Source organism: Diuraphis noxia, unplaced genomic scaffold, assembly GCF_037042655.1.
Source record: "Diuraphis noxia isolate RWA-SAM2 unplaced genomic scaffold, SU_Dnox_SAM2 contig0005, whole genome shotgun sequence".
In the NCBI taxonomy this organism is placed as follows: Eukaryota; Metazoa; Arthropoda; class Insecta; order Hemiptera; family Aphididae; genus Diuraphis; species Diuraphis noxia.
The window spans coordinates 11,429,373-11,456,485 of record NW_028301715.1 but is presented as its reverse complement, the minus strand read 5'-3'; the positions used below and the strand labels follow the sequence as shown (position 1 = coordinate 11,456,485).

Here is a 27,113-nt window from a genome sequence, read left to right as displayed (position 1 = left end):
AATGAAAATTCCACGTACACGACACATCCGTTTCGTATCGGCAGGATTTCATTTCGATATAATTTGGCGTCAAAATACCGTAGTCGACCGTCGAACACGCCGCCGTTGTTGTCTGGTCATCGCGGTCCGATGTGATTTTCGATATCGCATCCGCAATGCCGATCTAGTCTTCCGTTCGATGCTTTTACGTCTTGGAGAAAAATAAATGTAATTTTACCACGCGATTAATTATAAAATAATACGATATCATTGCTAGGATGACATTTCAACAGGATCGGAATAAGATTGTAATTGAGTTCGACGAAATCGATACGACGCGCGACGGCGCCACTATGTCTGTACTTTAATCAGAATCTATCGAGTTGTTATCAATACAATTAATATACGCAACTCAGTTAAACTAAGTTAGTGTAATAGTGTTATTATTATCATTTGGGTGTGTAGGGCTGCAAAATGGTTTTTTTTTTTCGATAAGACAACAACAATATACTGCAGTTCATGTGTAACATGTTCGCAAATCGTTTATAGGTACCTATCATGTTATTTTTCATACAACACTTTACAACGTTAATAAAAAATAAAAATAAAATATTATACCGAGCGATTCGTTTAACGTGATTCACTGGTATTATTTCGAAAACTATTAATATTTATGAAAAAATATTTTTACACGATTTTGTACGGTATTCAAAATAAAATTTTTGAAAAATAAAATAAAAGAAATGTTGACTATTTTTTATAGCAATAAAATGTTAAGTTTTTACTGTGTTTAATGACAACGTTAATTTAGAATTTAATATTCAAAAGCAAAATAATTTTATTACGCATATACAAATTTAATTTCAAACGACTAGAGGTAGTCAAATAGTTATAACTTATAACTTATAATTAATTAAAGCGGAGAGGAATGGCAAAAAGGACTGAGGTAGATTTTCTGAAAAATGTCAATACGCTTATTTAAACTTTAAATACACATAAGTTATAACTAATTATATACTCGTTCAGAATTAAATTTTTAAGATCGAAATTCTCAGTTTTAATGTAATTTCTCTTTTTAAAAAACGTCGGTGGTATATTCAAGATAATGAATGTCTTACTAAACATGATCTACTTAAACGCCATGCGTTAAAAATCATAATATTATTATTGTGGTACCTAGGTATACTTATTTTTTTGCTCAGCTCGACGGTGCTTTGTTGATACATTTTAACGTCAAGTCCGAATTCAATGAGATTTTATTTTATTATTTTCATTTTTAAAAACAGCCCTTTGTTGATTCCTATATCCTATAATATACGTTTCGTTTTTCTGCTTATGGCCGATTGCTCGAAAATATAGCAGAACTTTCGCGAGCGCCAGTGGTACATGAATTTCATGGGCACTGAATTTTAGAAGCGATCCAACAATTTAATTTCGTGCGCATTTATATATCAGTAGTGATTATTGCAATTGTTATTTGGCAAGGAAACTTATTATGATCACCTCTTCCCCCACTCTTCATACTCACGCATAATCTAAGTTAAATAAAACGTCGCATCAAAGGCCAAATATTGTAATGCCGAAATGCGCCTCTGACGGACACGGATTGATTCATGCCGACAAAATAATAATTACGAACTCGTTTATACTTTGACAGTATAAATAATGGAGATGGACATTGACATGACAAACCGATGATGACAATAAACAAAATATTAATAATATATGCACGGGTTTTGAGTTTCCTTCCGTTGGAAAAGCATAATAATATCATAATAATCTATATTCATAGTGCGAAGATGGTAGATGGGCGAATGAGACGTGTCGAGAGCTGCAGACGTTCCGGAAAAAATAAAATCGATTTCGCCGTAAAAGTGTTTAATTTCGTTTACCCGGAATTTCGTTGACGACTGCAATAATATGACGTGATCGCCAAACACACTAAGAAGAAAAAATAACGAGAACATAGTGATTTTCGTTCGTTCGTATGGTTTTCAACGACGACGACAGGCGGCTTTTGATATCAGATCACAATAAAACTATAAAACAGTGCTACAGCTGCTCATCGTTTGTACTACATGAAACCGATTATTATAATATCATTTTAATGTAATACATATTATTATTATACGTTAAAATTTAATTTGTTAATTATTGGCAATAAACCATACAACCTCCTCCTATTGACCTAAAATATTGTTAACATACATTTTTTTTAACTGTTTGTTTCTATTATTAAAATATTATTTACTACTCTGGTTGTACATGTGTATATTATTATTGTATTATGCAAAATATTTTATTACTCCCATTGTTTTCTTAGATACTTCCTCGGGTATCTTCATTGCACCATAACATAAACTTTCGATATCATCACACTCGAAAAAAAAACAAATTACTTACGTATTTTTAGTTTATTATATTATAAATAATTAATTTTAAATTTATATTATATTAATATATTATAAATCATATTTTAAAATGATGCGTTTTATTTTATTTTTTTGTGGGGGGGGGGGGGGGGAGGGTTATAGTAGAAAATGCTTCAGTTTTCAATTTCAGTATTTTTTTTTTAAATAGAAAAGTGAATTAGGTTGGTACTTAGGTGGGGTCAAAAGTAAAATAAAATCCAAGTACTTTTCTTAGTTAATTGGGGAAAAAAAAAAAAAAAACTTTAAAAACAAAACTTTAAAGGTCAAAGTTGCTTGAAAAAATGCATTTAATTCAAATCTGAACTCAAAAATGGGAGGAGCCATTTTTGTTGCGCATGCGCAGAATTTTTTAAAAAAAATTTAGATTTATTAAAAATTAATGTAATTTTATATCCGTAATAAGCATTACAAAAAACCCGAATTGCATACAAGGTCATGCGTTCAAAATATTCCGTGTTACCTTTATCGTTGAACACACTGTATACAGTTTAATTTTCAGACTGTTTTTGAGATATTTATAGACCAATGAAATTTTCGATTTTTATGAGAATTTTAGATTCTGAACGAAGTGATGAATGTATTGATTTTACAATGATGTGTGTTTTTTTTTTGCGTCTGTGTACAGCATAACTAGTCAAAATAATGCTTCGATTTCAAACTTTGGGAGTGGTTTCCAATGTAAAATTGAAGATCCTTGGTGCATTATAGAGGTAAAAGTAAACATTTTCCAACAGTTTTCAAAAAAATCGATATTTTTATATGGTTGTAATTCAAAAACTAATCACTGTAAATACTTGACATTTTCACCAAATGTTAATGTTAGTGATATCTATATACAGTTTAATTTTCAAAAATTTTCGACTTTTTTTGAGTTATTTATAGACCACTAAGAGTTTAAATTTTTTTTTTGAAGTGTCGGTGAAAAAATGTTGGATGACCAAAAAAACTTGAAAATTTGATACATGGTTCCTTATGAGTTGTTCTTATTGTAGCTAAAAAAAATAAAAATCATAAAAATGTTTGTGTTTATTACTAAAGATTAAAAATACAACACTAAGTTTTCCATAAGTTTTCCTTCAAGTAGCTATAAAGAAAACTCGAAGCATCATTATAGGAAAAATGTTAAGTGCGCTTGAATTTTAAATTTTTACGAAATAGCGTAACGATAACGATTTATCATCAAACGATTTTAAACATTTGTTATTATTCAAAAAGTATAAGTCGTACATACTTGAAAATTTTATCAGTTATTTATATTGGCATTTTCTTTACATGATTTAATTTTCAAAATATTTTGACTTTTTTTGAGATATTTATAGACGACTGAAATTTTCAATTTGTCTGAAAATTTTTTTTTGAAGTGTCGATAAAAGTTTTTTGGCCTAACACTAAGTTTTACATAAGTTTTGCTTCAAATAACTATAGAGAAAATTTGAAACGTCATTATAGGAAAAATGTTTTGAGCGTTTGAGTTTTAAATTTTTATGAAATCGTGTAATGATAACGATTTATCCTCAAACCCGGTATATGTATATCTATGATAATATAAGGTATTATGAATTATGATAACGACATGCAATGTTTTTGGAAAAATTGATTAACCATGCCTTATTCAAAATGCGTCCTAATTGAAAAATAAAATATTTGTTTCAAAATAGAATAGATGACAATATTTAAATATAATATATCCTAGACTGACAAATCATTTCCGTTCAGAATCGTGTTTCGTATACAATGATGCCTATCATTGCATTCAAATCTAACTTACTCTAGTCAGAGGTCCACCCCACCACCTAATGTACAGCAGAGTGACATCCACTTACCCACTTTTCATACTAGAATTTACTATACATGGTATACATTTCATTATACTTTTTGTATTCATTTTAAGCCATTTATAGAAATTTTTGAATTTAGATTTGTTTAAATTTTTTTCTATAAATGTCGATTGTAAAATTATTCTTGCTTATTTTACTTTTTCATTCATAACGATTGAAAATTGAATAGAAAGTTCAACTAAAGTATTGAAACTGAAAAATCTGAGCACTATAAAATCACAATTTTTTCACATAGATATTTAATTCACATAAGTTCAAAATAGATGATAATATTCAGACGACGGAGTTGTGGAGGGATGGAGAGTGGAAGAATTAATTCAATATTTTGTTTGCTATACAATAAGGAACCTTAATTTTATAAAATATATTTATTATATAAAAATATTATATGATAATATAATAATTTTATAATATTATGGATACTATTGTACAATACATTTGTATTGTGATTCACTATGATTATAATAACATACAAAACATATAAATATATATATATATATATATATTTTTTTTTTGATGTTGAATTATATTAGGTATATATAATATTTGTTTACGTTATACAACTACAAATTATTTAAATTATACTTAACAGGAAATTCCATATTATCATGCAAGTCCTAGATATTTTAGAGTAGGTCACAGACTCACAGCACATCCCTATTATAGCGCCACCTCCAATGACATAAACACTGAACGGTCTTATTATTGAAGTTACGATTTTTTTTTTGAACTTAAAATAATTACGACTGCAACACACTTCAATTTTCTCAGTAAAATCCATTACAGAGCCAATGTGTTTCCACGTTGTTGTTTAACGATTTCCACGTGTTCCTATTTATAATGTGTTGTATATTTGACTTTCTATAATATGTTGTTTATCAATTTATTACGTTATTTACTTGTAACTACTATACTAAAGTCGAACAAATACTATTTTTTTTAACTGTAAACAAATTTGATTGCAGAACCGTATAAAAATAATTGGATATCATTTTAATTAATAAATGCGTTTCATACTGTTTCACCCAAAACCAATGAATTTATTTTTTATATTTTATTTATATACAACGGCTGTGTAGTGATATGGACGTCAACTTTAAAATTCTCACAGACTGTGTTCTTTTTTATATAACGTCAAGTCCAGTTATTTATCGAATACACGCAGTTTTCACATCGAAGGTTCCCGAGTAGGTAAAGTGTTGAAACAAGTTTATGTAGGTATTTTTTTTTCACTTTTTTTTGCCGTGTAAACGTGAACAAACGTTTGTTTTTCACACGGACGAAGACTAATGGTACCTAAAATAAAAATATTTACCAAACATTATTATAAAAATATAAATATCCAGTAAACCTATGTCCGTACTATATTATATAGCTATATATAGGTGCTTGAAAAATAAATTATTACTATCGTTATGACGTGTATAGGAGTGTATATGTATACATATTGAATAGATTTCAAGGCGTTAGTTGCAAAATGTCTAATTAAAAATAAATAAAATTATTTTGCTTGGCTTAAAAAAAATAATATTTAATACCCCATGGGGTGGATAAAATCATGGTGACCCCGAAAACAATAAAATATGCAAACAGATTTTGATCTTCCAAAAAAACAGTACCTAAAATACAATATAATTTTTAATTAATGTTTATTTTGGTCATAAAAGAAACCTCAAACATCAAAGTGATTTCACGGGTAAGGTATGTTCATTATTTTGGTAATAATATTACATAATTACATTATTAACTATTATGATCGTATGTATACCATCGACGCGTCGTAATATACTCGTCGACCGAATATTTCGGATTAAATTGTTTTAGTTAGTAATATTATTAAAGTATTTAACCAGCAAAATATGTGAGTTGCAAAACAAAATTATTCCATTAGTATACTGCAACTGCTATTAAATTAGTGAATCGGGATGAAATATCTATAATCTATAAATTTCAGTAGGAACACGCATAATAGCTTTGAATATGCAATCTATGGTCCTACATATTAGTAGTGATGACTGATGAGTATATGTCAGGCGTTTATACAATTAACAACTTAATTTATCTATATTCGTATAATCAGTATGATGGGTATATACTTTTATAATTCAAACACGTAACTTTTATACTTGTACAGATATATTTTGCTGTGGTTATATTTTCACACAATATATTACCATTATAATATTTAAAAATAAATATGAAATTAATAATTGCAGCATAAACAGGTCCAACGCAAGTTGCAATAGCATTTCATAATATTTAATCATGGACGTTTAACCAATATAATAAGGCTTATGGTATTTTTGTCACATATAAAATGATTAATCATACCTGTAGTCCGAAAATACCAAAATTAATTAAAAATACCGAAAAATATTGAAAACATGGAAGTATTGTCACAATAAATACTAATATATAATACGAAATATTTCTTATAAAAATGTTTCTAATATAAAACGAATTTCACTAATGATGTACAAGTAGATGATTTAAAATGCTTTGTGAATATTAAACATCATATGACTGTGAAAAAATTGTTAACTTATTCGAACATAAGTGCCAGGAAATTGTAACACGGCGTATCAGATAGGCAATATTAGCGCTGTGCCGATGGGCAGTAGAACGTAGAACGTTAACATAATAATATTATCATTTTCTTATGCAATCACACATTTTGGCTTAAAATATTTTCTAAAACACTTAATACTATTGCAACTTTTATTTTGAGTTCAAATGTAATATTTTTTGCATGTAAATGTATTATTAAAGTATAATTCTATTTTCCAAACATAATGGTATCCCAACAAAGGTGTGTGTTATTTTTTATATATTTTTAAAGCTATTTACAAGCAAAAATAATTATTATTAGTCGAACACGTACATATTAGACCAATGATTATAATCATAGGAAATTACTGTCGCGTTGTTCAGTATGTGTGTCGAATGCAATACCTATATTAGGAATAAATTATTATCCGGCAAGTTGAAATGAATCGTCAAACGGGTATATGGGAAATATTAATTACGAATGCATTCGGTCAACTTTGGTGCAAATTAATGCCACTGTACGATACTACAGTAGTAAAGGTACAGATAATTTCAGAGATCTACAGAAAATCGGCCGTATAAACTTCAAATTAAAATCGCCATTAATGTTGGACAAAAAATAATGAAATCTATTATTATCAACGAATAATTTAACTTTTTCTATTTTACAGCAGTATATACACAATCTATACAATTTAATGCACAATAAACGTCAACGGATAATTAAAATTCATGTTTATAATTTAAAACTGATACATTTCAAAAAAATTGAAAAATTATTCATCTAATTCGTGAACACCAAAGGATTTTTATGAAGTGCTATTAATTTTTAAATAAATAAAATTTGGTAGATAAAACTAGTTAGTAAAATCGTTATCATATTCTGAACAATGAAAAATTCAACCATTTCAATCCACAATTAATTATAAAATGATATAACTTTATTTTTTGACTAGTAGTTGTAAATTATAATTTGCATTTTCATCATATACATATTTTGTCCCACACGGGGGCAAATTTATCATTAAATATAAATCATATCTTATAGATATAAACATTTTTTAAACAAATTTAATCACCGGTTAGTTGTTGATGTTTTGTTTTTCGTTTTATCCAACACAAATCATAACGCCACGATTTTATCAATAATAATTAAAATTTAATAAACTCATCGCATTTGTGATTATTATGATTATGATTATAATTATAATTATTATTATTATAATTATAGTATAGGGCTGTATCTATATGGACCGTTTATTTTGTATCTTTATGGAATGAAATGCGCATATTTAACGCGGCAATTTTATGAAACAAAAAAAAACCCCCCGTCTAAATCCCATATATATCTGAGCACGAATTTTATTATATATACTTGTCGCACGTTGATTTCAAATTAAATTGTTGTTGACAGTTGTGTTATGTGGTGAAAGATCGCATTATAGCAGAGTGATCGAGCGGCAGCGGCCGCAAATGTGCTGCTATCTGAGCAAGAAAAAACGAAAAGAACCAAATAAACGGAAGAGAAATATACGAATATCATGACTGGCGTAACGGGCAACAAAAAAAAAATTGAAATATTCTTTAATTTTTTCCTCAAAAAAACTTCTCCACACTTGATATATTACAAATACGATTTAAGACTTTTAATAATAATTGTTGTTTACCCAGACAACATAAGACAAAAAATAACCTTTGTTACTAAGTCCAACCTTATCAATAGTATTTAATATGTAACTTATATAACGTAAATAATTTAGAGTTAAACCCATTGTTGCCTAGGCTTAATTCAAATAAAAATAATAATAATGATAATAATTGTTGTTGTGTTTGCCGCAATATGACGTAACATTTGTCGTTACATTATAATCGATTCACACGTCTTGAAAACTCAATACGACATTCGAATTGTTCAATAATATTTCAAAATGAAATATTTAGATATTTTGGTTATCTCCGTCATAACAAGACTCGGGTTCTATTAGGTTAAGCTTGTGTACAGTAATTGTACTGTACTACAGTTTGCGGTTTCATTGTATTAATTTCAAATGTCATAGCGGCGACGGATTATCGTGAGTACGTAAAGCTCAAGCGAAAATAACAATTACCGATTCAAAAAAAAAAAAACCAGAATAACTGTATTATATTATGTATTAACCGCATAATTATATTATTCGACCTATACTGCAGTATACAGTCACAGCAAGTCAAGATCGAACGAAGATAAAAAAAATCAATCCGAGATATACCATATTTAAATTAACTAATTTAAATATATAATTAAAACAATTAGAGTCGCGGTGGTTATCCGAACAGCCACTAGACCTAATTGTTTAAAAAATGTAATAAAAACCGTCGATTGTTTAAAACGACTATAATTATTTATTAAAAGTTCAATTATTATTATTTGCCAATTATTTTGTTTCATAAAATCAACGTCATGTGACATAAAAAAATTACTTATTCTATTAATTTATTATTCAAGCTCAGATTATTATTAATGATTATTGCATACATAATTCGGCATTGATCATATTGAGCAAACTTTTCATTAAATACAGCATTAAAAAATATATTTGTAACTTGAATTTGGAAAATGGTGTCAACAACCACTATATATTCGTTTCTTAACAATAAGGATCCGTAACGTTCTGACAAGATCAATTTTTTTATATGAAAATATTTATAATACATTTTAGTGTCTCACGATAGTTTGTCACACTTTTCTAAGGAAACCACAGTAAATAAGCTATCGAAAAAAGTACAATTAAAATCAGATTATTCACGAAACTTTAAAAATGCCATGATTTGTTTCATATTGATGTATAATATAAAAAGTAATTTAAATTCACATAGAAATTGTATATTTTATGTATTGCTCTAATAATTAAGCTATTTTTATCGGTATTTAAAAGTATAATGTACGTCATTTAGATGGTTGCTTCTATACTATTTTAAATTTCTTGAATCCTAGAGAAAATCAAAACCTTTGAAAACCACTTTGAAAGTGATTTCACAGCTGTCACTGAGTATTATGTACTATATATTATTATATACATCCATCCATCTTTTATAATATTATCGACTTGTCGTCGAGTTTTGTCGTCCGTTTCCGGTTTTGAAGAGAAAACTTTAGGTCGTTTGAGAACAACACTGTTGTGTCGATAGTTTCACGCAAATTTATAATGTGGCGATACCATACAATAAATATTAGGTATTCATTCGGTTTTGCAATAGATTTGATCGAAATTAAATAAATAGCTACTCGACGAAAATCTACTCCGATCAAGCTATTGTTATGATTTCGCCATCATGACGCCACGACTAAAAAATAAACTTTATTCGATAAAACGATCGTATAAACAAACAGTGGTTGAGCTTTTGGATATTCCGTCATCTAAAGTTCGAACAAGTAGATAGGTAATACGCATTGTATATAAATATATAATATGTTTATGTGACTTTATAAAGGCGTTTAAGTGACTCTGTCGTTTTTTAAATTATCATATAGCCATATAGGTAACTACAAAAATAATTTGCCTGTCAATGCTACTTTTCCATTTTCATTTTGTAATAATATCATAATATACTATTTATATTTAAAATCCTATTTGCACAGCATCATAAAATGTCAGTCGACGAGTCTAACGCCCAGTGAACAATATTTGAATAGGGTTATCATTAACTCTTGTCCGAATCGAATATATGATTACGAATCTAATAGTCAAATACAAAATCCAAAAACTTTATAAACAATGGTATTGTTTTCAGTTGATTTCATGCAACCAAGACTAATTATTTTTAGAACGATGAAAATTATAAAAAAGAGAAAAAAAAATTGAAAAAACGTATAGGCAATATTTATTAACCATTATTATAAACTTCGAAGATTTGCGATTTAAATTCCTTTATAACAATAATATTATAATGTTACGCTCGAATTAGCCTGTTATTCGATCGTATAAATATACTCGAGATTTTCAAATATCCGGGAATTACACGAAATTATTAAATTTATAAATATTCGTTACGAAATTAAACAGTCCTGATATCTTAAAATAATATTATGTAACTAATTTGCCGTAAACGTATCTAATTTATGTTCGAGTGGTTATATTCTAAGCATTTAATCTTATAAAAAATGAATAAATAAAAACGAAAAAGTAAATAATAATAAAATGTGATCATATTTTTCTCATAATATTTGATATATAGTATTATATACAATAAAATACAACGTCTCCAACGTTTAGTTTTTTTTTTTATATTACTCTCAAACAAGAAATGTTTATAGGAAAATAAAATATATATGAGAGAAAAATTGGATAGGGTATGACAAGCCTTTTGAAATCACCAATAAAAAAAATAAGTCTAACTTTGAATTAACTTCTAATTTAATGTCGCATTAATGATCTGTAAGGTTCATACACCTCTAACGAAAAAATCAATACATATAACACTTGATCGAACATTTCACAGGTTATGTTTGTGGTTACTACCAACTCCTCGCAATGACTTGGATTTCTTAAATATTAAAAATATATTGTATAACCGTATAAGAGCAAAATTCTGAAAAGATACAATAAAATATATATTTTAAGGAAATAACTACCTATACCACCTATATTCGATGTGATCTGATATATTGTCTCATGCTTCGTGTACCACAACTTTCTATAAACATTGCTTTTGATTACCGAATAATGCTTGTATTATGTATTGTTATTAGTATTTAATTTTTAAATTCTAAACAATATACATAATTAGTATTTCATATCTACGAGTAAATACCAAACTTTATTATTACACTTACAATAATATAATATTAGAATAATACTATATGGACATAATGTATTGTTCAATTTACCAAATATGATTTTCGACGATATTAATTGTTACTAATATTAAATCTGTACATAGAGTATTCGATTATTTCTGATCATGGTTAATAATATTATATTTACATAAAATTAATTAAATCCTCAGTTATGTATTTATTTTTCTATATAATTACATTTTTTCATAATAGGAATTATATCTGCTATATAATTTATCACGTGTTGTTTAAATGTGAATTTGCAGTATTAATAGATAATGTTAATTTTCACATGAATATCGAATTTGATGTATATTCAACACAATATCTCTATTTTAATTTTTGGTTAAACTAATTAATTTCAAATCGTTCTTCCATTACACAATTTAATATATAAATCACTAGCATACTCGAATATAGTGTGTTTTTCTTTCCACTTTTATATTAAACTATATTACAATAATGCGCATTTACATTTTAGGTAATAAATATATTATCTGTGACTAACCACTATGTGTGTGCTAGGTTATAATAGTCATTCACTATTCTTATCGTAATTATTATATTTACTGTCACTTGTATAGGATACATAAATTACCAAGATGGAGTTCACTTGACAATAATGTACAAATTTGAAGGTCAAATTAATTTAACGATATAAAAACTAAAGCGTAATCAATGATATCTTTAATGGGTGACATCACAGAGAATGATATTTGAGACGTAGTTACATGAACTTAAATAATGCAACGACTTATAATATTATTAGACGCTTCGTTACAACATCACATCGAAAAATAGCAAACTCAGCATAACTTTTTTTATGAATATAAATGTATACCTAATGTAGTTTCATGTGTTAACGATCAGACAATGTCAAATCATTTATGATAAAGCCAGTGATTTTTTCTAAATAGAAGACACCGAGTTTTGATAACATTGTTGTTTTTTTTTTTTAAATTAAAATAATAACTATCCATCATTATACAAGTCTATGTAAAATAAAATAATATTGATGATCAAGAATTTACAAAATCAGAATGAAAGACAACGTTTTGAGTACAAGTAAAATTGAATTCAAGTCACAAAAAAAGATATAATTTTTCATTTGAGCTATCATCTGCAATTACATCATTAATCCAGACAATTCTCAAAGGCTTTCTGTTTATAAAACGCATTCGGTGTCGTGACTTACTATAAATAGTTGGATATAAAATATAAATTCGACTACTTACACCCTAAGTTCCATCAGTTGAGATGCTATTCAGAGGACAATACGAGCCTAAGAAGGTATAAATGTTTTTATTTCGCTCACAGCTGAAGATTATTGAATATACATGTAATAATAATCATTAAAATATAAGTTTTATAAATTTTAAAATTAAACTTTCATTTTTTTTTTTAATTAAAATTATTTTATATTGTCAATAATGTATAATTAGATATCGATATAATTGTACCAATAAGGACGTAAATATTGTTTATTATAATTGAGAGCATTTACATAGATAAGATTTAAAAAGTAACGTAGTCCACTTTCAAAGTTGTACTGAGATCTATACTTAAAACGATTACAAAGCTACAAATAATCAGATATATTGGTTTTATAATACTATTTGGCGCATACTCATAAGTCATTGTCAGAACAAAATTCTGCTTAGGAATATAGATAAAATAGATAAAACAACAGAATGACAGTGTAATACCTATTATGTATATATAAAATAATAAAACATTAAAATCTACAACATTGAACAATAATTAATAGAAAAAGAGCATCTAATGTCCAACTTGAGCTTATAATAAGAGAATGATATTATTATTATTATAATGGTGTGACATTTACTTCGATTAGGAATATTGAACAACATTTCTCGAAATGAGTCAAACCACGTCTTATTCATCAATCTTTATCGAAAGTATCATATAATAAAAGTCTTAAAAATTATAAGATTTTCGTGTTTTTCCATGCTTATAAGGTTTAAAATGAATACTGAGTTATAAATTCGTTTCGTACAACGATGAGTTTAAAAACGAAATCTAATTTTGTATATTTTTGCATATTTCATTAGTTTTTGACAATTTATATGCATACAATCTATTAATTCGTGCATGTATTATGCGAAAAATATATTAAATATTAACCTTTCAGTATAACGAAACATAATTCTACATAAATGATCACTCTACACCGCCTATATTAAATATTATTCATCGTGTATTCATCTTTATTGAATTAGGCGAGGCTGGTTATTATATTAGTATAATATTATGAATCGTGCAATAATATTATATAAATAATTGGTTGTTCAGTTTATTACTATCAAGTATACGAGCCATCGCTAAAATGAGAAATCGATTTAATTTTATGTGCATAATAAGTTCAAAACGATATGCAAAACTGTAATCAAATAAATTATATCCAAAAATTTAACATTTTTTATGCATAATATTTTATTACCAAATTACAGTATACGTCATAATAATATAATATTTTCTATAATTTTAGTTCATATAACTATTCCTATCCCTATGGATTCCTGATAATTTTATATAAGTAATAAAATCTATCCGCCGTCCACAATAGTAGAAATTGTAATTTTAGGTTTTAACCATTTTTATAGTAAAAAATATAAAATAATACTGACAACAAATGATTATACATAAACGATTATTAATTTAAAAATGCGCATCACATAAACTACACTGTTACTAATATTACAACATACACATATTGTTCAGTTCTACGCATATTTCTCCAAACAAATAACATTTATAGTAATGATTTTAAAAAATTATCGCTGAGCCAATTTTCTTATACAGTTTTGGCTGAGTCACACGTAGGTAATAAATATCATATTAAAATTTATATATTCGTAATACTGTCTACTTTTGAGTTTAAATTAGCCATCCAAATATTATTCATCGGTGTAAGAAGTTAAATTATTAATGTCTATTATAAGTAGAGTTGTATAAGATTCAAAACTATAAAGTCAGGTGCTAATATATTACGCCCTCCCAATTTATAAGACTTATTGGCGGAGATAAACGTGATGAGTTCCCTGTATAATGTCCCGCCTGAGTGATAAAGACGAATATAATCAAAGGTTTTAAAATAATCTTCTCGTACCTATGTAATTATGTAACACTTTTACTGATTACTCATTCGCATTACGATTCTAAAATTGTAATTGTTTTATATTATGCAGCCAACAAAGCTTGACAAACTTTACTACCTATATGTATAATACGAAACGAAACATGCGACACAATATAACAGACGTAATTTAATAACAGAGGTGCAAAAGAGGGCTCTCCTGAAATCTTACAAGCTTTTTTGAACAATGCGCAAGCTTTATGAATGTACTCATATTCGTACTTAATACATTCTTTCTGAATTTTTTCCTACAAGGTTTACTTAAAAAATATTTTGGGACTGGAGTCAGAGGCTATCCCCAGTAAAAATTTAGTATATTTTCGTCACTGCATAATACGAATTGACAATATATACCTACCTCTAGCTTCGTCTATACTTAAGTGATTTTGTTATCATTAAAGAGTACTCATTATTAAAAAAAAATTTTCATAATTTGTGATTTGACATCACAACAAAATATTTTTTATTTTACTTAACCGTTATTGTATTTGATTTTTTGTACTTTTTCGAATGACCATTTTAATTTTTAATTTCATATTCAGAAGCAGAATTTTTCGAATACTTTGATGTACAAAATTCAAACATCAAACGAACAGTTAATCAGTTCAAAGTACCTATTTAATATTATACTCAATGGACATTCCATTTTTATATCTGGAAATGCTATGAAAAAATTTTTTTTTATTAATATTAAATTAAAAATGAACATTCAAAAAAATAAAAATTGAAAAATTATAATGGTGTAAAATATAATCTTTTAAAAAATGTCAAATATTTTTTGATGGGTTAAAATATTATTATGTATACAAAATGTTAATGGTTTTCGAAATAACAAGTGTCTTGAGAAATTACCCTATATTATTCATCATACATAATCATTCAATAATAATATATTATGTGTTTATATATCGCACAAATGCATAAAACAATATATTATTAACCCCTATACTGTGCAGGAGCTGGGTTCCGTGCGCGAACCGTATGGGTTAGGTCATCAGTATCCGGTTAGGGACCCCGACGAGACGAGACGAAAGCATGCATTTTCATCGGTTTCCTTTTCCCGTCAAATCCTTGTCAACCGTAATAAAACACCGTTTTCGCTGCCGCCTTCGGGACGACCGATTTCGCGCCGGCGTCGCGGTGGCACGGTTCGACGCGAATACAAAAATGAACCACAAGCAAGTACATTATATACACAGAGATATTTTAAAAGCCAATGAACGCAGAAATTGGCCGTAGTCCGTAGAATAATGAGTAGAAAAAAACAAACTAAAATGCGCATGATATACCAACGGGGTGGTTCATTTTTCCGAACCGCGCGCTCGTTTTTCCTTTTACAATTTTCTACAATATTTCGGATACCTAAATTCCTATTAAATAGATATATTTATTTCGAAACTGTCTGATAACTACGCTCCTTAAATGCGGTCGAAAATATTTAAAAGTAGTTGTACATCACTATATTATAATATGCATTTTTGCAAACGATGTTTTATAAGGTTTTTTTCGTCTAAAAGAATTTATTTTTTGTTCCATGCACGCGGTGGTTGCCGTGTTTTAAATTACTTGCCTATATCCAAGAACAGAATATTTTCCGAAAATGTCATTTATATTTTAAATAAATTATGCATAAATACCGAACCAATATATTATAATGTCGTTTTTTTATTATCATTTATAATCCATTTCGATGATAATATTATATGAGATGTGAAGCGACGTGGATCGTTGCGAAAAAAGTTTCGTGATGTAATGCACTTCTATCATAATATAAAAACATTAAATGCTTTTAAAGTATATCGAAAAAAAAATATTCATTCAGTATTCGATGTTTTCATATATTATTTATCATATAGGTATAATACAAAATATCTGTCCTAGACTTGAAATATAATTTATAATAATATGATCATAGAGTAAAATATACTTTAAAAATCTCACAACAATTGTATTATAAGTAGTATGATATAAAATTAGAGATATTTTCAAATATTACATCATTATATACCATTTTTCAAAGCATATAAGTGCTTCAAATCTTGTTCAAATACGAGATGAAAATAAATATGTATTTTGTTGTATTTGATATTTTCATTGGATTAAATGAACGATAACGTACCACGACCACTGTTTGGTCGATAATGACGCGTATTATGCCGCAACACACCGGCTGCAGATGGAGACAAAAAGTTATTGCAGTCGTTGCGTTTCCCTTGCAATAATAATTATTCAAATTGTACACGACTATAATAACAGTCACTCCTTTTAGAGTGATTTTTTGTTTCACATTATTTTTTTTATAGTTTGCGATTAAATAATTTTATGATCACACCGCAGTATTTTACGGCCGTGTACCTTGTGCGGTGACATAATAAAAATTAAATTCAACCAAAGAAGAAATGAACCAACCTATGAAGACCTGCGCCGAGCGGCTTTATAAATGAGTATGGAACTTGATGCGCTCAATGCTCAATGCTCGCAGTTATTACGATTGTGATAAAGAAAATATAACAATGTTATAATTATTGTCGACGAAAAATCGGTTAATAATTTATTAAATTTATTATTAAAATATGTGTAAATATGAATATATCACTGCATGCATAAATACAATAGAAATCGGTTATAACGAGTTTCAAGGGGCAGCTAGCTTTTATCGTTATATTATGCGGTTACAACAAATGCTTGTTGTAACCGATTAAAAGCGGGAAATACAAAATTAAAACCGACAACTTTTTTTATTTTATTTATAATCGATATTAGTACTGAATATATACATGTATATACCTACGTCCTACATACATTATTTATACATTAACACACATAATTATTATTAATTATTTACTTAAACATAATTATAAAACACTCGAATTTAATTTTTTTAAATAATCTTTGATCGAACTTTGCTTAGTGTATTTAGTGTTGATCGATGTTTCTTATAAAGTCAAATGCTTTTCTTTCAGCATCTGTACGTTCATATTTTGTGTAATAAAATCTTTCTAGTGCCCTCTATGTATGCATCATGAGCTTCTGATATTGGCGGTACAGTTTCAAACTCATCACACCCGTCGATGTTAAATTACGCCAAGCTTTATCCAGCATTATTATGAAATCCAAAACAGTTGTTTTTGATTCTACTTGATTATCATTACCCTCAATCATTTTGGGTATCAACTAATTCCGTTAATGAGCTTTAATGTTCGTTAAAACGCCCTGATCCATCGGTTGAAGTAGTAACTTGTTCATAGTAATCGGAAGGTCGTTAGTCAAGTTCGTTTTATTTTACTCGTTATAACCGATAATTGTATTATTCTGTCATAAGATTGAAAAAACAATTTGTGAAAGAAATCGAAGCGTAAATATAAAAGATACGATCATCATAATATACAAAAATACTTCTATAAAATGTAACTTTTTTAATTAAAAATAAAAAAAAACTTAAAAATATTAGAACATTTTTTTTATAGAAATTTAATTTTAAGGCAAAAAACTTTTAGTTCACAGAGAAGAAAATTGGATCTTTTTAACAGCAAAAAACTTTAATACCTTTAAGTTTAATAATTAATTATTCTGAATTTAATTTGTGTAAATTGATTAATACATATATTGTATATAGGTACATCAATAAGAGTACCCACTACCCATATAAACATGAAACATATTATTTGGGAAGTACTGAATAGAAAATTTAACAAAACTAATCTAAACTTCAAATCATCAAACAATTAAATAATATTTGTCATCTTAGATACACAATTGCATGTAATCATCAATCGCATTATTATTAAAATCCAATTTTAAATTTTTGTTTGTGCATTTTACTCGAAATGAATTTTTACAATGTTTTGTATACAGCTAAAATTCTATTTTAAAATGATGCTTTGTGTCCTTAATTAAAAAAATATAAAAAATACTTCTACGACGGGAAGATCTCCTTTTACGGGATAACGTGAGAAACGAGTTTTTCGTCCACACACGTCACACGATATTGTCACAACATAATATTGTTTCTATAATATTAATCATCATATTTAAGGTCATCAATGTTATGGCCATCAAAACCTTACTAATTAAACGCCCTCAATAATCCACAATATTATTATTATTATTATTAGGCATACGCGGGCGGATATTGTTCGCGCCAATATGTTGCGAGACACGCGTCGTGTAGGTACTGTAGCACGACTGACGCGTACTATAATATGACAATATGTAGGTAAGCATACTCGCACTGTGGTTGTGGTACACCTATACGTACACTGCAAAGGGGAGTTTGTAGGTTATCTTCCGTCAAACGTTCGGTGGGAGACTGCCAAGCAGTTAAATATACATAATAATAATATAATATTGTGACGCGTATTCTAAGGCCTCGCTTTTACCATTATGTCAATTTCGCTCAGGGCTTCGCGCCACCAGTCCCGACCACCGACTCCTCATTTGCATATTATATACGTTTGATAATATATCTAATACACAACGAACACGCATTATAATAAAATGCCTATACACACACACACCAACACACATATTATACGCACGATCGTTCAATGGTTTCCTGACAATAAAATGTGACGACAAGTGTTATTATATGCGCATACATATATAGATAGTATGCGGAATTGCGGATAATATTATGATATATAATATGTATATATTATTGTTATATCGAAGTCGTCGACACGGCGCGGCGGTGGCGTCTGCAGGTTTGACAAATCAACGGAATATATTATTATTATTATTATTAGTTCGTGTTTGACTGCGGTTTATACATGAGTAGGTGTTCGGGCAAAACTTCTTCATCGTATTGTGTAATACACTAGTTAGGATAATAATATCATAGTTACTAGCTGAATATTATCAACGCTGATACGTGTGTTTATATGGTATACGCGTGTCAAGTAAGATGGGTGAGCGAACATAATAATATTATAATATAACGTTTAAACAATAAGGAACACCAATATTAGGTAGGTAGATATTCTGATGCCACTGTGTGTATAATTTTATTGAACTATGATGATGTGCATTGCATTCTGGACGGACAAACTGACAAACCCTTTGAAATGAATTCCTGATAATAGTACTAAAACCTCATATTGGTCCGTATCCTATACCAATCGACATTGGGGTAACAAATAAATTAAAAACTTTCACGACAGACTAGATGAAACCGAAAGAGATATCAACTTAAAAATCACCGAAAAACCACCAAACCCAGTCTTAAACCGCGCCTACCACTAGGCATATTCCTAGGAGATCAACAATATCACTTAAACTACTTATGAACGTCATGCATGCTATACCTATTTCATTACCCAATTTATGTATATGATATAGTTCACTATAACATTTAAGTCTATAATTATGATGTAATATTGTAATTTGTTGTAAATTTGTAACATGATAAAAAATAGGTATATCTAAATATTTAATTTTATAATATGATACGTACCATTATAATATATGTTCAAACTAATTGTGGATGTATTATATTATTTTAAATTAATACTGTAAGTCTGTAAAACCCTGTTTAAAAATAATACGACAAAAACGGAACTTTTCTAAAATAAACTTACGTGCCCATAACACTATACCAATACCTATAAAAAAAAATTGGTAATCTGTATGCTTAGAACTAAAACCAATTTTTTGATTTTTGTGAAAGCCAACTTTTTATACATTTAAGTTTTGTTATCAATGTTCTATAATTTAAGCTCAAAGCTCACAATAAATTACTATTCAGGCGCATTATTTGAATAGTAGTTGAAAATTAAAATATTCTAAGTGAACAAAACTTACAAAGAATTGTTATTTATTAGTGATTTGAATTCTAAGTACAACTTTTCAGAATTAAAATATTGCGTTAAAACTAACTGACATTCTTTCTACCCGATTAATACTTGATTAATAATCAACAAGACGTACTACTTTTACTTATCATAATATTTTATATTGTGTCAAACATATATGCAATAATATTTATAAATAATATAATTAATAATTGAATATTTATGATTTGGATGATACTACCAACATATTGTTACAGCCTTAATCACATCACATCCCAATTTTTGTAAAAAAACCCACAAATTTTAATGAAGAACAAAAAGGTTCTAAGTGATAATAAAATATCTGTAATAAAAAATGTTCGATCTGTAAAATTGTAAGGTCTTTACCTAACTCTTTTTTACATTATCATTGTCTTTTAACAAACAAAAATTACAAGACTTATCCCACAGAACAACTTTGATTTTTTAGATTTTTCAATCATTAAAAATCGTTTATTACGAAATAAGATACTACTGTAAACTTTGAAGTTTAAACGATTTTACATTTTAAGATAGCGCTCTTTTTGGCTCTAAGCCAGAAGCCTACTTTCATCGACATCGATGATTGTAGTAAAAAATTCTCGCACACAATCCATGTATTATAATTTGTAAATTATAAGAAAAGTATGGTAGATATAATAAAAATAGAGTTAAAAATATAAATGATTGAATTTAGAGAGTTTAAAATATTTCAATTGCCCAGTTCAAAAATGACAAACGATGTTTTGGGGGAACCAGCTGAGTGTGATACCATATTATTGTATTGTTACATTTTCAAGTTACTGTTATAATTACATTTGAATAAACAGTTCTAACCGGAGGACAGTTTGATTTAGCTATACCTAAATACATATAATAAGTGTAGAAACAGAAATTTACGTCATATATGTGAAAAGTTTTTTTTTTTTGTCATTTGGCTTGCAGAAAAAATGTGTGATTAAAATATTCGAAATGTTTTTAATATGTTAAAATCAAAAATAATATAGTATTAATTAAACTTATATCATAATTAATAGTCACCAGCCTAACATTAAAATAAATAATTTTACTGGATTTTACGGTAAATTTTCGCAATTCACTTTAAAAATACTCCGCTTATGAAGAATTCGGACCAATATTATCTGTTTAAATTAACGTCTAGGTCTACTTACTAATTCATCAAATGCATTGATCTGGTTCTTGTAATATTGTAAAATCAATTCTATCGCTCTTGATTCATGTTCTAAAATAATAAGATACAAATATTTTAAGTCACAATAAAATAAAAAAGCGGGTAAGTCGTGGATGTCGCTCTGCTGTACTGTAGGTTACTGTAATGGATGGGATTAAATTTGAATGCAATGATAGGTATCATTGTATACGAAAAATGATTCTGAACGGAGATGATTTGTCAGTCTAGGATATATTATATTTAAATATTTTCATATATTCTATTTTGAAACAAATATTTTATTTTTCAATTAAGACGCATTTTGCATATGGCATGGTTAATCAATTAGTGTAGTTATCATAATTCATAATACCTTATATTATCATAGATAGACGAATACCTGGTTTGAGGATAAATCGTTATCATTACGCGATTTCATAAAAATTTAAAACTCAAACGCTCAAAACATTTTTCCTATAATGACGCTTCAAATTTTCTCTATAGCTATTTGAAGCAAAACTTATGGAAAACTTGTTGTTAAATTTTATAACCTTAGATATAAATACAAATAATATTATGAATTTTGAACTACAAAATAATTTGCAAATATTCATGGTTTTGACGAATTTTTGTCAATATTTGAAATTCAAATGCTAATAAAAATGTAATTTGAATTTCCGGTGGACATTTTTTTTGTGATAAAGATTGACAAATTTGTAAGGAATCTTGTATTAAATTTTCAAAACTTAGATTTAAAAAAAAAATTTTTTATGAATTTCTAGCTTATAATAATTTGCGAAATTTCGTAATTTTTACGTATTTAGACAAAATTTGAACTTTAAATGCTTATAAACAAAAAATGTGACAATACATTTCTTGATTTTTCAACTGCTATTGTAAAAATATTTTGGGAGCCTTGTATTAAATTTTCAAACCTTAGGTATAAAAGGAAAAGTTTTTATGAATTTCTAGGATAAAATAATTTACGGAATTTTTGTGATTTTTACGTATGTTGTCAAAATTAAAATTTGAATACATGTAAAAAAAAAATTGTGGCTATACGTTTATTTTATTTTTCAACTGCTATTGTAAAAATATATTATGAGCCTTGTATTAAATTTTCAAATCTTAGAATTAAAAAGAAAAACTTTTATGAATTTCGATCTAAGATAATTTGAAAATTGCCGTAATTTTTACGTATTTTGTCAAAATTCAAAATTTGAATGCTTGTGAATAAAAATTGTGACTATATATACTTATAATTTCTTAATCACTATAAGAATAACTTATACTAAGTATTATGATAGGGCCAAAAAAATTTTATCTTCAAAAAAAAATTTTCAGACAAATTGAAAATTTCAGTTGTCTATAAATATCTCAAAAATAGTCGAAAATTTTTGAAAATTAAACTGTATATATATATCACTAACATTAATATTTGGTGAAAATTTCAATTATTTACAGTGATTAGTTTTTGAATTACAACCATATAAAAATATCGATTTGGTCGAAAACTGATTTTGCGTAAAAATTCCCGTTTTTCTGTCATTTTTTAGATTCTGAGCGGAGCGATGAATGTATTGATTTTACCATGATGTGTGTTTTTTTTTTTTTTGTGTCTGTCATCACGTTTTGGGGCAGTAAAAGTGCTTCGATTTTTGACTTCCACTAATACGTATAATATTAAACTCCTTATCAGAATAATTATATTTGAACTGAATAACACCACTCATATTATTTTCATACTTCAAAATCTTCAACCAGTTTGGTAGTTAACTTTATTACCTTGTATATCTAAGGAACGATTTTTAATTATTATTTTTGCTAAGCTTTTTAAATCCAAAAAATCTGTGTACTTGCACTGTGTAAATTGGAACATTTTTTATTGTGTCTACTTGAACGAGCAAGACGACAAATAGTTAACCAATCCGGCATAGTGTAAATGGGAACATTTTTTTGGCCGATTCTATAGTGCTATGCATGCTGTCTACTTCCATGTAGGAATGTTCACTTTCCATAAAATTGTGTGTTATAATTTCGATCCTTGAATGAGTGACAATATATAGAAATAAAGCTGCTACAAACTGGTTCCGATTTTGACCGCTACATGTATCGGAATATAAGGATATTTCCGTTATATTTTCAGAGAGCTGCTGAATCCATTTATATAATATAGCAGTACCAATGAGCTCCCTTTTTGTCCATTTATTTCCGTCCACAAAAAACAAAAAGCATTTCATTCATTATAAATTATACATACCCATGTTAAACACAATATTTTTTTAAATTATTTTAAATATAGTAACTATATGGTTTCATGGTTATTTTAGTGATTATATCAACTAATAGGGATCTATTCATCACGCATCGGCTGAAAAAAAACTAAACATAAATTATTAGTACCAAGTTAACAGAATATTAAGTTGTTAACTTCCCATTCGTTGACGGAAAGATTTATTGGACTAAATTTTAGATTCTGACCGGAGCGATGAATGTATTGATTTTACCATGATATGTGTTTTTTTTTTTTTTTGTGTCTGTCATCACGTTTTGGGGCAGTAAAAGTGCTTCGATTTTTGACTTCAGTACCTCGTTCGATCAGAAAGTGAATCTAGTTGGTATTTTGGGGGGTCAAAAGTGAAAAATTCTTAATACTTTTCTAAATAATCGAGAAAAACAAACTAAAAATTAAGGGAAAAACGGGAAATTTTACGCACACGGTTTTGGGTTTTGATGTAATTTTAAAAAAAATGACCATAGGTACATGAAATTTTCACCGAATCTTTATATAAGTATATTCTATCAACCATGCAATTTTCAAAAATGTTCGACTTAAGTTGAACTATTCATAGGCATTTGAAATTTTCGATAATTATTGGTTTTTTTAAAATTAATATCAATAAAAATTTATTTGTTTGGCAGAAAAGCTTGAAAATTTAATACAAGACTCTTAACATATTGTTACAATAGCAGTTGTAAAATAAAAGAAATTCATAGTCACAATTTTTTTTTACAAGCATTCAAAGTTTGAACTTTGACAAAATACGTAAAATCACAAAAATTCACAAAATTATTTTAAGTTAGAAATTCATGAAAAATTTTCTTTTTAAATCTAAGATTTGAAAATTTTTAATAAACTATAATATATCCTAGACGGATAAACCGCCTTCGCTCAGAATCGTTTTTCGTAGGTATACAATGATATCATATCATTAGATTCAAATTAAATTCCATCCATTACAGTAACCCACTTGTAAATTACTGTACAGCAGAGTGACATCCACGACTTACCAGCTTTTTTTAATTTTATAATTGAGTCATAATAAAGTGATAGTAACAATTATGCAATTTAGGGAAACAATTAAATTTATTTTTAAAACTTACCATTATATTTCTAATAAGACGCCGAAAATAAGAATTTACCCATTATATATTAAATTATATTGTATTTGAGCCTTCACGGGCGTTTAAATAAATAAATAAATAATTGTGAAAAATTATACACCATAATATAGATTTTTATTGAATTTAAAGAAAAATGTATTTTGGAGAAAATACCGCTTTATGTTATACTTTGATATAAATAAAAATAGTTTTTAATATATTTTAAAATTTTGTTGCTATGGGGAACTAAAGTGTTCGAAATAAATATTGATCGGTATTCTTCATTTCACAAATGTTATTTGTAATTGTCTAATTTATTTAGTTCTGAAGTTTGAAAAAGACTTTATTATTTCGATCGTATCACGTAATTCATACCTATATTCTAAATATATTTGCATTATATTGCTCAGCGGAAACTCTTAACCCGACATATTCCGAGAGTGAAGTTATGGACCCGAACACTACATTTTCCAGAGTTTCGTCGTGGAAAAAAACTAAGCGTTTTATCCGGCAATTATTTTGTTGCGCCGGGCCCATGATGAAGCGTTCTGGTTCCGGAGACCTCGGCGTACAGGCGGCTGTAGCAGAACCCGTGGTTAGTGAAATCAATACCGGCTTCTGTGTAGTGGATGACGACCAATCGATGATAATGGCCATCCCTGCACAGTCCACTAACTACGAGGTTATGACACTAATGGATTCTACATTGGACAGTATACACGTGAGTTTTTTTATTTTTTTAATCTATCTAAATCGAATTCATGGAATGTACACCATTGACGCTTTACGCGGAAGTGATCTGCACAAACCAACAACATCATAATATTGTATAGTTATCTTTATTACAGTCTGAACAGTGCTACGCCCACACCGACCCCGCCACCACCCTCCCAGAAGCACCTGAAATGTTGGAATGTGACCGGCCGAAAATAAACCAGGCGGAACTGGTGCAGCAGATGACGCCATCAGAACTACAGGCAGACCCAGCGCTGTGGGCCGCTTACAGACGGGGTTGGGAAGACCGGATGTCTTTCAAAACCGGAATAAGTGGCGACCTGACGACGTCCGTTCCGAATAACAACAGGTCCCGCATCCCCAGATTTGTGAAACGGCAGGCCGAAACTCGGCCGATTACAACGACCATCATGCCGTCAATGACGGCAGTCAACCCGCTGGTCATCACTACGCCCACAGCGAAGACACCCAACGCCCCAACTCCAACTGCACCGGTTTTCAAGAACTCTCGCCAACGCCGGAACCTAAAGCGGTTGCTGGAGTACAGAGAAAAAATTAGGTTACAAAAATTACAACAACACCGCTTGCAGGAGAAACGGGCACCACCCACATTCGAAACAACTACCTCCCCAGCCAACACCAGATCTACATTAGCAGGAGGCGACGTTCCCAACCCTCCCAGGTTCCGTGGTACCGGAGGTAATATTAACCGACCACCACCCCCTCGCCGTACCTGTCGATATTGAGATATCACCGAAAGAGGAGTACGGAATGATTATTTTTTAAACGGTATGCATAGGTTTTGGTTATAAATTTCTCATTCCGCGAAACACTGTAAGCTTTTTGACCAACCGTCTATTATCAAATTTTTTACAGTATTCCACGAAATAAGAAATTTATGACCAAAACCTATGCATCTATAGTCCGGTGTCATAATATGCAACTTTTTGATTTAGTCGTTTAACGATACAATTTTCTATGTCATGCGTGGGTCAGAAATAGGAAAAAAATACGTCAACATTTATCATATAATTTATACGATTTTTATAATTTTTTATGATTTTTCATTAGGTATAAATAAAATATTAGTCCCATTATATTATTACATTGTATTTTATCTCAAAAATATTATATAATAATAAAATGGGACTAATATTTTGTTTGTAGCTAATGAAAAATCATAAAAATTATAAAAATCGTATAAATTATATGGATTAATGTTGAAGTATTTTTTTTTCCTATTTCTG

General features: G+C 28.3%; 1 protein-coding gene across 1 annotated transcript; it reads left to right on the top strand.

Moving 5' to 3' along the window:
- Positions 1 to 19,568: 19,568 nt before the first annotated feature.
- Positions 19,569 to 26,876, top strand: LOC149054899 (uncharacterized). Its single transcript, XM_089229219.1, has 3 exons — positions 19,569 to 19,676; positions 25,542 to 25,852; positions 25,980 to 26,876. The coding sequence occupies exons 1-3, from the start codon at positions 19,673 to 19,675 to the stop codon at positions 26,610 to 26,612; spliced, it is 948 nt and encodes a 315-aa protein (XP_089085345.1). The 5' UTR covers positions 19,569 to 19,672; the 3' UTR covers positions 26,613 to 26,876.
- Positions 26,877 to 27,113: the final 237 nt, after the last annotated feature.

What these genes read in the sequence shown, in the direction of transcription:
- LOC149054899 (XM_089229219.1), top strand. An exon ending in CTACATTGGACAGTATACAC is followed by an intron (nt 25,853 to 25,979) that starts GTGAGTTTTTTT and finishes TCTTTATTACAG; the next exon opens with TCTGAACAGTGCTACGCCCA.